General features: G+C 41.7%; 1 protein-coding gene across 5 annotated transcripts in view; it reads left to right on the top strand.

Annotated features, from left to right (window-relative positions):
* NEDD4 (NEDD4 E3 ubiquitin protein ligase) overlaps positions 1 to 15,700 on the top strand; it is a 115,561-nt gene that overhangs the window by 71,109 nt on the left and 28,752 nt on the right. For 3 of the 5 annotated variants that reach the window (XM_034784965.1, XM_034784968.1, XM_034784970.1), the window contains one exon: positions 6,104 to 6,154. The exons of 1 other annotated variant lie outside the window; for it this stretch is intronic. In XM_034784965.1, coding sequence (XP_034640856.1) covers positions 6,104 to 6,154 — 51 coding nt within the window. Of the gene's footprint in view, positions 1 to 6,103; positions 6,155 to 9,206; positions 9,456 to 15,700 lie in introns of those variants that run through there. One more of the 5 variants, XM_034784969.1, reaches the window with a different exon arrangement.

The following is a 15,700-nucleotide window of genomic DNA, read 5'->3' on the forward strand; positions in this document are numbered from 1 at the left end:
CCTCACTTTCTGCAATGCTGAAAAGTTCTGTTGGTTTTTATCACTGCTGTCTCTGATTAGTTTTTGCCCCTGGTCTGAGACAATTTTAGTTTTGGTACAGGTCTCTAAAAAGGAAAGTAGCTACAAGTGTTAAAACTGCAAGTGAGCAGGAGTTTGAAAGAGTACACTTCTACTCCACCTAGAACATTGAGAGTTGTCACACAGTCTAATATTTGAAAGCCCCTCTAAAATGGGAGCTAAAATAGTAAACCACAGTAATAAGGAAACTCCGAGGTTAAGAGGAGGCTGAGTTCAAAGCTAACATCTATCTGCTTTTAATATTGCAGACCTGCAAGACAATAGTCTAAATCAGGGCTCGGCAACCTTTCAGCAGTGGTGTGCTGAGTCTTCATTTATTCACTCTAATTTAAGGTTTCGCGTGCCGGTAATACATTTTAATGTTTTTAGAAGGTCTCTTTCTATAAGTCTATAATATATAACTAAATTATTGTTGTATGTAAAGTAAATAAGGTTTTTAAAATGTTTAATTAAATTTTAATGAAGCTTCTTAAAATGCAGAGTCCCCAGACTGGTGGCCAGGACCCGGGCAGTGTGAGTGCCACTGAAAATCAGCTTGCGTGCAGGTTGCCTACCCCTGGTCTAAATACTACTGCTTGCTACAGTAAATGTTAATGAAATGAATGCAGTTTCTCCAGCTTCTTGGAAAATCAAATAGATTAGGGAACAAAATATTGGAAAACTCATGTGTGTTCGCTTGAAAATTTCTTCCCAGCAAGAATAACTTTTTTTTTTTTTTTCATGGCATAAGTACTAGGTTGCATACAGAAGGCTCTAAACACAAAAGCATTCTATTAGAGAACCTTCTAATCACATTAAAATATATTTTAGATGCTCTGTAGATCAAAGAATAAGAATCTAATGGCCTGATCCAAAGGGTATAGAAATCAAAGAACTGCTATTAACTTAAGTAGGTTTAGCTGGTTGCATTGTATTTGGAAGTATCTTAAACAGGAGTTTGTGATGTAGGCCAGAACTTTTTCCAAACTTAAAGACTGAATTTGAATTACTTCATGAGGTTGACACTTTTGCTTATGATTTGATGATTTACCAATGTTAAAATGACATTGAAAATACTCAATTTATATTTCCAGGAAAGGCATTAATACCAGAAAGCAAGCCCTATATTAATCTTCATTGTTTGTTCATTCATATGAAAATAATTATGCTAGTTGAATGGGACAGTTTTTATTTCATATCCTTCAATAGTTGTGCTGAGGACTAATTGCAGGGCCGCCCAGAAGATTCAGGGGGCTTGGGGCAAAGCGGGGGAGCTGCAGCGCTTGTACTCACCTGGCGGCGGTCCGGGTCTTCGGCAGCGGGGGGCCCTTCAGTCTCTCTGCGTCTTCGGTGGCATTTCGGCGACAGGGGGCCCTTCAGTGCTGCCAAAGACCTGGACCGCCGCTGGGCCAGGGCTCATGAGGCCCACATGGGGCAAATTGCCCCACTTGCTTCCCCCCCCCCCCCCCCCCCCCCGGGCGGCCCTGACTAATTGTGTAAACTTGTATTTGTTTCTTTTTGTTCTAGATGAAATGTATTGCTTAAGTTGTGAGTTCTCCACCCAGTGTGGAGGATGTCATGAACAGGTGTCTGGGGTTACAGCCGCCCTGGCCTTCCCATTTTGGGAGGGAGGTTTGAGGCTAGCATAAATAGTTTGTGCGCGGTGGTGACTAGCTCTGCTTCAGGAACCAGCATGCATCATTCAGCGTGCTCTCATAGCTGAGCATGGATAGGTTATCGAAGCATGCTTATTGGATGTTTGAGTTCAATAGATACTTGCTCTGTCAGTGGGAGGGTACATGACTAATATTCCATTAAGAATAAAAGTAGACCCAGTGTAAAGAAAGTACAGAAAGAAAGCACTGTCTAATGGTTAAGGCAGTTGAATGCTGCCCTGGGGAATTGGATTCTATTCCTGCCTCTGTCACAGAGTTCCTATATGATGCTTGGCAAATCACTTGAACCAGACTCTTCACAGGTGCTGATTAACTGTGTGGTTCTCATCTTTTGGGTGTCCAACCTGAGATCCTGGGGTAGGGTGACCAGATAGCAAGTGTGAAAAATGGGGACTGAGGGAGGGACAATAGATGCCTCACCTGTATAAAACAAAGACCCGAATGTTGGGACTGTCCCTATAAAATTGAGACATCTGGTCACCCTACCGTCGATTTTGATTTGCGGAAGTGTTGGGCACTCTCAGGTCCAACTGAAGTCAATGGGAGCTGTTACTTAAAGATGTCAAGAGCTGTATAATGCTAAGCACTCTGAAAAAATGAGGTTGTAGGCATTCCAGGTTTCTAATTCAGTCTCATTGCCCAGACAGTGCCAGTTTCTTTCCCTGGTATTTCCCCTTCCTCCCCCAAAATCCAATCTTAGGGTACGTCTACACTACCCACCGATCCGGGATCGATTGATCCCTGATTGCTCTGCCGTCGACTCCGGAACTCTCCACCATGGTGAGAGGCGGAAGCGGAGTCGACGGGGGAGCGGTGGCCGTTACTCACTTCGCGTCCTCGCGGCGCAGGATCGATTCTAAGTCGATCTAAGATGCGTCGACTTCAGCTACGCTATTCTCGTAGCTGAAGTTGCGTATCTTAGATCGATTTTCCTCCCCCCCCCAGTGTAGACCTGGCCTTAGCCTCAGCAGGCTCCCAGTCTAGTCCTTTTTCCTCCTCCTGGGGCTGGCTTTTGTCCCTTCTGCATTTGCATCTGTTTCCTCCTCCATGGTACTTAGGTATCACTGGGAAGGTGATGTGTGTCAATAAGAGCACAGGAAAGACAGGCTCCCTGATCTCAGTCCCAGTGCTGAGCCTGGAGTAGACGTTACAAGGGAAAGTCTGGCTTTATTCCTGGGCTGGAGGGAGTATGCTCATTTCATGTGTGGGGATGTTGTAGATGCTGTCTGGTTAGCGCTAGGGCCTGTAAAGAGATGGAGCATGCTCATTGAGGAATGAATTGATGTTTGCTGCTAAAAAAATAGTCTCTGAGCTTATGCAAACTGATTTCCCCCCCCCCCCCCCCAGTCAGATTTGTGTGGATTTTCATGGGGTGGCAAAAGGCACATCTCTAGAAGTGGGTGGGCTGTGTGTCAAATTTCAAATCCTTGCTCCAAAGCTGTTCAAAGAAAAGGTCACCAGAACTTAACATGGGTAAAACATATTTTTCTCTAACCTCATTCTTAGAAATGGCTGAATTGTTTTTATTGGAAAATTTCAGCAAACTTATGCCTGAGGCAGACACCTGGCATGTAAGCTTTCAGCTCACATGGTTAAAATTTGGCAAAGTTATAAGAAACTGAAAATAGGGTCTTGTAATGGGAAGCATCAGGCAACCTTAATAGACTGTGCTATCGGCCCCATCTATAAATGTTTCAAGTGTTGACGTGTGTACTAAGAGCCCATCAGTTTTTGAGGGGGTGACCAGGGAAGTGGCTTGTCTTCCAAGAGTCCATCTAAATCAGTGCTTCCGTTAGGTATGATAAAAGATGTCAGGCTTGAGGGAGGTTATTAGAAGAGAGGGTAGTGAACATTTGTATCTGAGTTTTATACAATCTACATTACATAGGATAACTTCAAATTCTTAAAAAGCAACAGAGGGTCCTGTGGCACCTTTAAGACTAACAGAAGTATTGGGAGCATAAGCTTTCGTGGGTAAGAACCTCTCTTCTTCAGATGCAAGTAATGGAAATTTCCAGAGGCAGGTATAAATCAGTATGGAGATAACGAGGTTAGTTCAATCAGGGAGGGTGAGGTGCTCTGCTAGCAGTTGAGGTGTGAACACCAAGGGAGGAGAAACTGCTTCAGTAGTTGGATAGCCATTCACAGTCTTTGTTTAATCCTGATCTGATGGTGTCAAATTTGCAAATGAACTGGAGCTCAGCAGTTTCTCTTTGGAGTCTGCTCCTGAAGTTTTTTTGCTGTAAGATGGCTACCTTTACATCTGCTATTGTGTGGCCAGGGAGGCTGAAGTGTTCTCCTACAGGTTCTTGTATATTGCCATTCCTGATATCTGACTTGTGTCTATTTATCCTCTTGCGTAGTGACTGTCCAGTTTGGCCAATGTACATAGCAGAGGGGCATTGCTGGCACATGACGGCATATGTAACGTTGGTGGACATACAGGTGAATGAGCCGGTGATGTTGTAGCTGATCTGGTTAGGTCCTGTGATGGTGTGCTGGTGAGAATATGCTTAAGGTTGGCGGGTTGTCTGTGGGCGAGGACTGGCCTGCCTCCCAAGGTCTGTGAAAGTGAGGGATCATTGACCAGGATGAGAAAACTACAATGCATTGGTGACCTCCCAGAAAACATCATCCTAGCCACCATGGATGTAGAGGCTCTCTACACAAACATCCCACACACAGATGGAATACAAGCTGTCAGGAACAGTATCCCTGATGATGACACAGCACAGCTTGTTGCTGAGCTCTGTGACTTTATCCTCACACACAATTATTTCAAATTTGGTGACAATATATACCTCCAGACCAGTGGCACCGCTATGGACACCCGCATGGCCCCACAATATGCCAACATTTTTATGGCTGACCTGGAACAACGCTTCCTCAGCTCTTGTCCACTCACGCCCCTTCTCTGCCTACGCTACATTGATGACATCTTCATCATCTGGACCCATGGGAAGGAGACCCTGGAAGAATTCCACCATGCTTTCAACAGCTTCCACCCCACCATCAACCTCAGCCTGGACCAATCTACACGGGAGGTCCACTTCCTAGACACCACAGTACAAATAAGCGATGGCCACGTTAACATCACCCTATACCGAAAACCCACCGACCGCTACGCCTACCTTCATGCCTCCAGCTTCCACCCCGGTCACACCACACGATCCATCGTCTACAGCCAAGCACTGAGGTACAACCGCACCTGCTCCAACCCCTCAGACAGAGACCAACACCTACAAGATCTTCACCAAGCATTCTCAAAACTACGAGACCCACACAAGGAAATAGAGAAACAAATCAACACAGCCAGACGTATACCCAGAAGCCTCCTGCTACAAGACAGGCCCAAAAAAGAAACCAACAGAACTCCACTGGCCATCACTTACTGTCCTCAGCTTAAACCTCTCCAACGGATCATCAGTGATCTACAACCCATCCTGGACAATGATCCCTCACTTTCACAGACCTTGGGAGGCAGGCCAGTCCTCGCCCACAGATAACCTGCCAACCTTAAGCATATTCTCACCAGCAACCACGCACCGCACCAGAACAACTCTAACTCAGGAACCAACCCATGCAACAAACCTCGATGCCAACTCTGCCCACATATCTACACCAGCAACACCATCATAGGACCTAACCAGATCAGCTACAACATCACCAGCTCATTCACCTGCACGTCCACCAATGCCATCATGTGCCAGCAATGCCCCTCTGCTATGTACATTGGCCAAACTGGACAGTCACTACGCAAGAGGATAAATAGACACAAGTCAGATATCAGGAATGGCAATATACAAGAACCTGTAGGAGAACACTTCAGCCTCCCTGGCCACACAATAGCAGATGTAAAGGTAGCCATCTTACAGCAAAAAAACTTCAGGAGCAGACTCCAAAGAGAAACTGCTGAGCTCCAGTTCATTTGCAAATTTGACACCATCAGATCAGGATTAAACAAAGACTGTGAATGGCTATCCAACTACTGAAGCAGTTTCTCCTCCCTTGGTGTTCACACCTCAACTGCTAGCAGAGCACCTCACCCTCCCTGATTGAACTAACCTCGTTATCTCCATACTGATTTATACCTGCCTCTGGAAATTTCCATTACTTGCATCTGAAGAAGAGAGGTTCTTACCCACGAAAGCTTATGCTCCCAATACTTCTGTTAGTCTTAAAAGCAACAGAGAGTCCTGTGGCACCTTTTACAGATTCAGATTAACACAGCTACCCTCTGATACTTCAAATTCTTAGAATACATTGCAGTATTAGGGCTTTCCATGAGCTAGAGACAATATCTTATGGATTTATTACTTCATAACATTTTTCATGATTTAAAACTTTTCCTTTTTTTTTTTTTTGTACAGACAAGAGATGACTTCCTAGGTCAAGTGGATGTTCCTCTTCATCAATTACCGGTTTGTATTTAAGATGACCTAAAGCAATCCTGTTGGCATACACAATTATATATTATTCATTGGGTCAAATATATAGCATCAATAGGCTTTATTAAATTCTGCCTTTTCTAATATTTTGGCACAGATCTTTCTCAGAACTAAAATAATGCAACCTAAACAATGTTATGCTTATGTATGGGCTTCTGCTAATAAATGAGTTCTCTTACTCTTTATTCCTGAAGAAACTAAGGTTTGATGTTCATACCCGGAAGATTAGATTGACTCTTGTTGTTCTTTTATTTCTCATTCTAGCTTCCTGTAAGGTACAGAGGAAATTTAGAAGGCTTTCTTTCTGGTTACTCTTAATTTTAAACATCTTTATTTTTAATTTTTTTGTTTGTTTGTTTTTGCTGAAAACAGAAAACTGACACAGTAAGAAATACAGTTGAAGTAATCTAGTTGTGTACATTTTTTATTCTGCAGTTTTCATCCATTTGCAAAACCCTCAGCTTTAAGGAAACTTATGCAGCAAAATTGGGGACGGGAGGAAAATAAATTAAAATGAATAATGTTTCCACTTGCATATAGTGCCTTCATCCAAGGATCAGAAAACTTCACAGATTGCTAAAGAAATCTTGAAGCAGCCATTTTGAAGTGGGAAAACTAAGAGAGCCCAGCCAAGAGCAGTTGGTCTCCTTCCTTCCTTGACGAGCTGTGGTGAACTTCCCAGAGTGGGAGCGCCTTAGTAGAAAGACACCAGGCTTCACAGTAATCCTAGACACATAGGATGGGGCAGGAAGTACAGTGTTTGAGGTGGTGCCGTCTAAAGGGGAGACATTCCCATCAAGCAGGAGCTGAGGAGGCAACAGCAGTTCCCACAGGTCTCTGGAGACAAGAGATACCACTTTTTTTTCCCCCCTTTTCTTCCAGTTTGGACTCTGTGTATTCTTCTTTGCTGATTAGTTGTTTGTTTTGACCTTTTCTCCCCCATCTTCCTCTGTAACTCTGTGTTCTCCATTCTCAGTCTTGCTTTCCTCTTCTTCAATGTCACATGTACTTCTTTTCACTACTCCTTTGCTCACCCACATAACTTTTTTAAAATAAAAGACTGGAATTAACATTTGCCAGCTGTCATTCTGACTGTGTAACTGACATCCCTTTCTTTCACTCATTTGATTATAAGCTTTGAGTCAGGGACTGTCTTATACAAACACACAACACCAAAATACAAGGAGACACCAACACTGAGGCCATTGGGTGCTACCTAAAGACAATAAATAATGCACACTGCAAAGTGATCAGAGTCAGCAGTAGAATCCTAGACCACCTACACCTGCATAGTCAAAAATTTGTTATAATATTTATAGAAATACAAATAGGAGAAACAGTGGCACTACCTTTTTTCCTTTTTTTTTTTTTTTTTTTTTTTTTTTTAAGTAAGGCAAAATACATTGAGGGCTACAAAATGCTGCAGGCCCTTGAGGCTTTGCCAGGTTCAAGATAAGAGATGGGAATCTCCCAACTCCCAATTTATTCAAACAAAGAAAAGATTGACAGGTCAAATTGGGTTTCACTTAGGAAAGAAACATTTTAAAATGCATAAACCTAGCCTTTACTTAATTTTTCTTATGCTCCTTTTCCCTCTTCATTCCTAGTCCCTTCTTTCTCATGATTTTCCCTTTTTCCCATCCCCACTTTTGTCCCAGTCACACTGAAAATATAATAATTTCGCTGAACCACTTTTGAAAGATTCTCAGTGACCACGTTTTGACTGATCCACAATGACCAGTTAAAAGCATGTTTACAGTTCTAAAGCCCTCCTTCTAGACCAGGTCAAGATCTAGTTCTTCAAATGTTACCTGTGAATAAAAGGAATGCATTCCATATAGCAAATACAACAATGCATTCCTGTTCACCAGGCCTGCACAACATGCGGCCCCCGGGCAAGCTGTGGGATGGGGCTGCCGGGTTCACCCCCTGCCCAGGAGTGGAGAGGCGGGGGCTTGCACTCCCCGCGGCCAGAGCAGGGCTATCCAGGGCAGGGCGCGGTGGGGAGACGAAGCCCGGGATCGGCAGGAGGGGCCCAGAGACGGAGGAGGAGAAGGGGTGGGACCTCTGCCCCCAACGGGGGGGAGCGGGCGCAGAGCGGGTCTGTCACTTCCAGGGCCCACTGAGGCGGGAAGTGCTAGGCACAAGGCAGAGCCGGTAAGTGCCAAGCGAGGGGAGGGCACTGGCCTGGGCTCGAGCCGTAGCTTGGGTGGGGGGGACACTGGGCCGAAACTCCCCCTAAATCCCCCCCTTCTGTTGGGGGTAGGGTGGGGCAGCTACTGCGCTAGTTGGTTCCAGGGCGTTCTCCGTAGTGATTGGGGGCGGGAGTTGAACTGTCTGTGGGCAGCCAGGAAATCCCTGTGGGGGAGGGGTGTGTGTTGCACCTGCCGTACCCCAACTGCTGCCCCCTTCCCTGGTCCAGGGATCTTCCCCCTCCCCGGCCCCATCACACTGCCTCCCCCCAGGGCTCCCTGCGGCCCCTATGTTTGTGTGTTGGACAGTCGCATCCAATCCCTTCACACTGCCCCCCTTCCCTTAGTTCCTAGCCCCATCAAATTCCTTCAAACTGCCCCCCTTTCACCTCCCTATATTTCATGGGGAGATAAGCTGAGCGGGCGGGCAGTGGTGGCAAGGCTTTACACGTGGGGGGGTGGTTAGGAGGCGAGCAGTGAGTCGGTGGTTAGAGGGAGGCATCCATTTTCAGTATTTTAATTTTTGGTACTGCTGTGTGCAGTAATATAGTTACCCCTGGGGGGTTGAAGAGGGGTGTGATGGTGGTGCTGAGCGGGGACGGGGCAGGTCCTATTTTACTACTGTGATCTGGTCACCCTATGCGTGCCATTTCTTTCCCCCTCTACAGGCTTCCACACACCATCAGTGCCTTGCTAATGTGACACGTGCTGTGAGATATCTCTTCTCTTTGTGTGTGACTGTGAGTGTTTCCCTTGTGTGTGAATTTATTCAACAAAATCTTGAGCTTCATAATGGATACCATGAGTGAATAGAATCGGAGCACAGAGTTTTCAACACTGAATGGACGAATAAATACTTATGTACTGTTTCCAAAGACAAAATACTGTGTCTCGTGTGTTGTGAAACGTTAGCCATTCCAAAAGAATACAACCTTCGGCGGCACTTTGAAACTAAACATCCCAATCTCGCCAAATTGAACCCAAATGAAAAAATAATTAAAGCAGCCAGTTTAGCGAAAAACCTTAGTGGAGAACAGCAAATTTTCAAAAAAGTGAGCACTGAGAACGATACGGTTACTAAGGTAAGCTTTCAGATTTCTAAGGAAATTGCTGCTGCTGGGAAATGCTTCACAGAAGACAAGTTTTTAAAAAAGTGTATGTTGATTGCTGTATCTGAGTTATGTCCAGAAAAGAGGGGAATATTTGACAATGTTAGTCTATCACGCATGACTGTACAGAGAAGAATAGCTGACATTTCTACCAATTTAAGTGATCAGTTAAAGCAGAGAGTCAGTGAATTCTGCTTTTACTCCCTAGCTATGGATGAAAGCACCGATTTAAAAGACACCGCCCAGTTTCTTATTTTTATTAGAGGTATTGATAAAAACTTTGAAATTACTGAAGAATTTGGCATGTGTGCCATGACGGGTCGCACAACCGGAAAAGAAATTTCCAGTGAAGTGATAAAATGCATGAATGATAAGTCGGGATTAGATTTCACAAACTTGATGGCCATTTGTACTGATGGTGCTCCAGCTATGTGTGGAAAAAATGGTGGAGCAGTTATTCTTCTTGAAGAATTTATCGGGAGACAAATAATCAAACATCACTGCATTATACATCAGCAGGTTTTGTGTAGCAAAGTCTTAAAATTTGAGCATGTAATGTCAGTGGTAGTTTCCATTGTAAACTACATCCGTTCTAAGGACTAAAACATAGGACATTTCGAGCCTTTCTTGAAGGGGTAGATGCCAAGTGCAGCGACTTAATCTACCATATGGAAGTGAGGTGGTTGAGTCGAGGAAGAGTGGTCCAGCGTGTTGTTGCTTTGAAAGAGGAGGTAGCAAAATTCCTAGAAAATGGGCCAATAAAATTCCCAGAGCTTGAAAATGAGTCCTGGAATCAAGATCTTTTTGTTTTGTGATATTACAGCACACCTGAATGATCTCAACATTCAACTTCAGGGAAAAAAATCAACTTATATTTCAAATGTGTGCAGCAGTGAAAGCTTTCAAAATGAAATTGAAACTTTTCAGAAGTCAGCTGTCAAAAGGTGAAATGTGTCACTTTCCCACTTGTGCACAAGCGTATCGCTCAGCACAAACACGCCGAGTTAGAAGAAGAATACGCAAAGCACATTACTCTTTTTTGATTGAAGAATTTGACCAAAAACTGACTTTGTCTAAAGAAGAAGATGTCCAATTGAAGCTGATCGAAGATCCCTTTTCTGTGGATCCGGAGGAAGTGCCACTAGATTTGCAGTTAGAGGTTATTGAATTTCAATGTTCGGCAGTTTAACAAAATAAGCACAGAGAAAGCAGCCTTCAGGACTTCTACAAAAGTCTGGACAATGAAAAATACAAAAATCTTATCAAAGTTGCACTGAAAATGTTCAGCATTTTTGGAAGAACAAACATTTTCCATCATGAAAATGAATAAAAACAAGCAACGTTCTTCTCTGACTGATGACCATTTGGAAGACGTTATGAAAATATCCACTTCAAATATAATCCCCGAATACGACAAGCTTGTTGCCGAAAAGAGATGTAATATCTCTCATTAAATTTGCAAGGCAATTATGAAAAGTACAAATGTTTTCTTTCAATGGAACAGATGTTTTTCATTTTTCCATGATTCATAAAAAAATTAAAATTAAAAAAATTGTTTGATTTAATTGAAAATTTCTTAAAATATCACCCCCTCCCCAAACCTTCCTTTTCAGGCCACAGCTGTTTCGGCGGGGCGGCACTGGGGCAGGAGGGTTTGTTTCCACAGGGCCGGGCGGCACTGGGAGGGGGTTGTTTTGGCGGGGTCGGGGGGTTTCGGCCCTCAGCTGTTTTCTTTGGAGTAATATGGCCCTCACCGCTTTATGAGTTGTGTGGGCCTGCTGTTCACCTTGAAGGTAAAAAAGAATTCTTAAATTTTGTGCCATTAGACATTTCATCCTGTGTTTCTTTCCATCTATGAAATGCAAATACCACAACCACGGGAGGTGAGAATTAACTGGCTCTGAAATTCTTTAGACCAGTAGATGCATGGCCTTAGCTCTAAATTTGATGAGTATTTTGGAATACAGGACACAGAACTGATCTATTACTGATGTCAGTAGTACTAAACTACCCTTAAAAGAATACCATGATGAAAGTATTCTTGGGATAACAAGAACTATGCACAAGCCTGTCTCTCAAGTTCCAGTTAGAAAGAAGACACTTTGCTATTGGAAAAACTGAGTTCAGAGTACTAGTTGCAATGCTGTGTAGGACATGGTGGCCTTTGTTTTTGAGGAGCTGCTGGCCAGCTCCTCTAGTGAAGAATGAATAGACAAAAGGAAGAAATCAAAATGGAATTTATTATAACAGAGCACGGTATAGTCTGATCGTCATTACTAATAGAGAACTTAAAGTTTTAGGGTTATGTCTTCAGTGAGTGTAAATCCAGTGTAGCTGCACTGACTTCAGTGGAACTATGCTGATTTAGGACAAAGTAATAGTAATAGAATTGAGGATCTGGCCATCAAATCACTTATGCATAGACTTAACTTGCATAAAAGTGAATCAGAGTTATACAGATGCACTCAGAATAAGCCCCATCGATTTCTGCAGTTGCTGATTTGTACATAAAAAGTAAGGCTGTCAATTAATCGCAGTTAACTCAGGCGATTAACTCAAAAAAATTGTGATTAAAAAAATTATCGCGATTAATCACAGTTTAAATCACACTGTTAATAGAATACCAATTGTAATTTATTAAATATTTTGGATGTTTGTCTTCATTTTCATATAGTATTCTGTGTTATTGAAATAGTGTACATTATTTATTACAAATGCTTGCACTGTAAAAATGATAAAAGAAATAGTATTTTTCAGTTCACCACATACAAGTGCAGTAGTGCAATCTGTCGTGGAAGTGCAACTTACAAATGTAGATTTGTATTTATTTATTGATTGATTGATACATTGTTTTATTTTTTAGTGAAGCTCTGTAAAACTTCAGAGCCCACATGTTCACTCAGTCCTTCTTCTTGTTCGGCGAATTGCTAAGACAAACAAGTTTGTTTACATTTGCAGAAGATAATGCTGCCCGCTTCTTGTTTACAATGTCACCTGAAAGTGAGAACAGGCATTTGCATGACACTTTTGTAGCCAGCATTGCAAGGTATTTACGTGCCAGATATGTTAAACATTTGTAGGCCCCTTCATGCTTCAGCCACCATTCCAGAGGACATGCTGATGATGCTCGTTTAAAAAAATAATGCATTAATTAAATTTGACTGAACTCCTTGGGGGAGAATTGTATGTCCCTCTGGTCTATTTTACCTGCATTCTGCCCCATACTTCATGTTATAGCAGTCTCAAATGATGACCCAGCACATGTTCATTTTAAGAACACTTTCATTGCAGATTTGACAAAATGCAAAGAAGGTACCAATATGAGATTTCTAAAGATAGCACTTGACCAAAGGTTTAAGAATCTGAAGTGCCTTCCAAAATCTGACACACGAGGTGTGGAGCATGCTTTAAGAAGTCTTAAAAGAGCAACACTCCGATGAAGAAACTACAGAAAGAAAATCAACTTTCTGTATTTCTGGTGGCATTTGACTCAGATAATGAAAATGAACATGTATCGATCCACACTGCTTTGGATTGTTATCAAGCAGAACCCGTCATCAGCATGGATGCATGTCCTCTGGAATGGTGGTTGAAGCATGAAGGGACATATGAATCTTTAGCGCATCTGGCACGTAAATACCTTGCGACGCCAGCTACAACAGTGTCATGAGAACTCCTGTTCTCACTTTCAGGTGACATTGTAAATGAGAAGCGGGCAGCATTATCTTCTGCAAATGTAAACAAAATTGTTTGTCTGAGCAATTGGCTGAACAAGAAGTAGGACTGAGTGGACTTGCAGGCTCTAAAATTTTACATTGTTTTATTTTTTAATGCAATTTTTTTTGTACATAATTCTACATTTGTAAGTTCAACTTTCATGATAAAGAGATTGTACTACAGTACTTGTATTAGGTGAATTGGAAAATACTATTTCTTTTGTTTTTATACAGTACTTGTAATCAAAAATAAAGTGAGCACTATGCACTTTGTATTCTGGGTTGTAATTGAAATAAATATATTTGAAAATGTAGAAAACATCCAAAAATATTTAAATTGTATTCTATTGTTTAACAGTACAATTAATTGTGATTACTTTTTTTAACTACTTGACAGCCCTAATAAAAAGTGATGGTAGAATGCTTTTTACTTTCAGAGACTGCTAACAGGTTGTTTTTTAATACTGTATCATTTCTTTAACAGAAGTAATGAGCTTTTCAGGGCAATAGGTATTGGATATTCTGAAAAGACAACAGCATGGTAGCTTTTCCTACATACTGCAGAGAACTATTGCACTAGAAAAGCCCTCTGGTCGTCTTATTGGAATAGATAGTTGCAACTTCTTGTTTTAGTCATTTGACAAATTCCTCTTACCAGTGTAATGAATTTCTTTTGCTCTGTTAATATCTTTAAAAGCTGAAAATCATTTCCATATGCAGCAGAATAGAGCTGTCTGTTATACTGTTACATTATCTTCGTATTGATGATAGTCTGCCATTATTTAAGCTTGAAATAAAAAACTTTTAAAAACATGCTTATAAATATACATGAAATTAAACTGCTTTCATATATGTAGTTTGCCATTTAAACTGTTACTTGATTATGCAATTATCCAGTTTGCATATGCCGTTTAGATATCCATTTATGCAAATTTAACCCAATGTAGAGTGTGACTTCAACATTTTTTTTTTTTAAATCCTATTTTATGTTAGGCAGGGGTTGTCCTTTTGTTCTGTTTGTACAGCAGCTAGAACAATGGGGTTCTTGTCCATGATAGGGGCACCTAGGCGCTACAGTAAATACAATTAGTAACATTGAAAGGGATACTTTGTTTAATCCTTGATGTTCTTTCCCATGTTAAGTTATTTTCAGCTAATTTACTTTACATGTTTTGCATTTCTCAGTTTGGACACGGAAAACAGTTTCTAGTCAACTTCTGTATTTTCATGCATTCCCACAATTGTGTAATGTGTATATATTGCAGATAGAACAGGAGTACTTGTGGCATCTTAGAGACTAACAAATTTATTAGAGCATAAGCCTTCGTGGACTACAGCCCACTTCTTCGGATGCATATAGAGTGAAACACACATTGAGGAGATATATATACACACATACAGAGAGCATGAACAGGTGGGAGTTGTCTTACCAACTCTGAGAGGCCAATTAAGTAAGAGAAAAAAACCTTAAGTGATACTCAAGCTAGCCTAGTACAGACAATTTGATAAGAAGTGTGAGAATACTTACAAGGGGAGATGGATTCAATGTTTGTAATGGCTCAGCCATTCCCAGTCCTTATTCAATCCTGAGTTGATTGTATCTAGTTTGCATATCAATTCCAGCTCAGCAGTCTCTCGTTGGAGTCTGTTTTTGAAGTTTTTCTGTTGTAAAATAGCCACCCGCAGGTCTGTCATAGAATGACCAGACAGGTTAAAGTGTTCTCCCACTGGTTTTTGAGTATTATGATTCCTGATGTCAGATTTGTGTCCATTAATTCTTTTGCGGAGAGACTGTCCGGTTTGGCCAATGTACATGGCAGAGGGGCATTGCTGGCACATGATGGCATATATCACATTGGTAGATGTGCAAGTGAACGAGCCCCTGATGGTATGGCTGATGTGATTAGGTCCTATGATGATGTCACTTGAATAGATATGTGGACAGAGTTGGCATCGGGCTTTGTTACAAGGATAGGTTCCTGGGTGAGTGTTTTTGTTCAGTGATGTGTGGTTGCTGGTGAGTATTTGCTTTGGGTTGGGGGGTTGTCTGTAAGCGAGGACAGGTCTGTCTCCCAAGATCTGTGAGAGTAAAGGATCATCTTTGAGGATAGGTTGTAGATCTGATATTGCAGATGTTACAGGGAATATTGTAACTTTAGAAAATTCTCTCTATTTTAACTTAAATTGTAGTTAATGGAGTACTTGACTGGATCTAGAGCTCTGTAAATGTGTTTTGCAGATTAAGATTCTGATCCTGCAAACATTTTAAACACAAATATGCGTTGTGTTTAGTTAGGGCAAAGATGATTTCTCTCTTCAAGCTGAGTGCAATTCTAAAATTTCAGGATTTTGAGAATGTAATGAATGGTAAGATCCTCAGATCCCTAATTTATACTGATAGAGGGCATTTGTATGTAGCTTAAATATCTGAAGTATAAGAGAGAAACATTTTTCTTTCAGAACATCAGTGCAAAAGATACCAGATTCAGAAAATCCTTTGAA

This window comes from Trachemys scripta, chromosome 10 (assembly GCF_013100865.1).
Source record: "Trachemys scripta elegans isolate TJP31775 chromosome 10, CAS_Tse_1.0, whole genome shotgun sequence".
Lineage (NCBI taxonomy): Eukaryota > Metazoa > Chordata > Testudines > Emydidae > Trachemys > Trachemys scripta.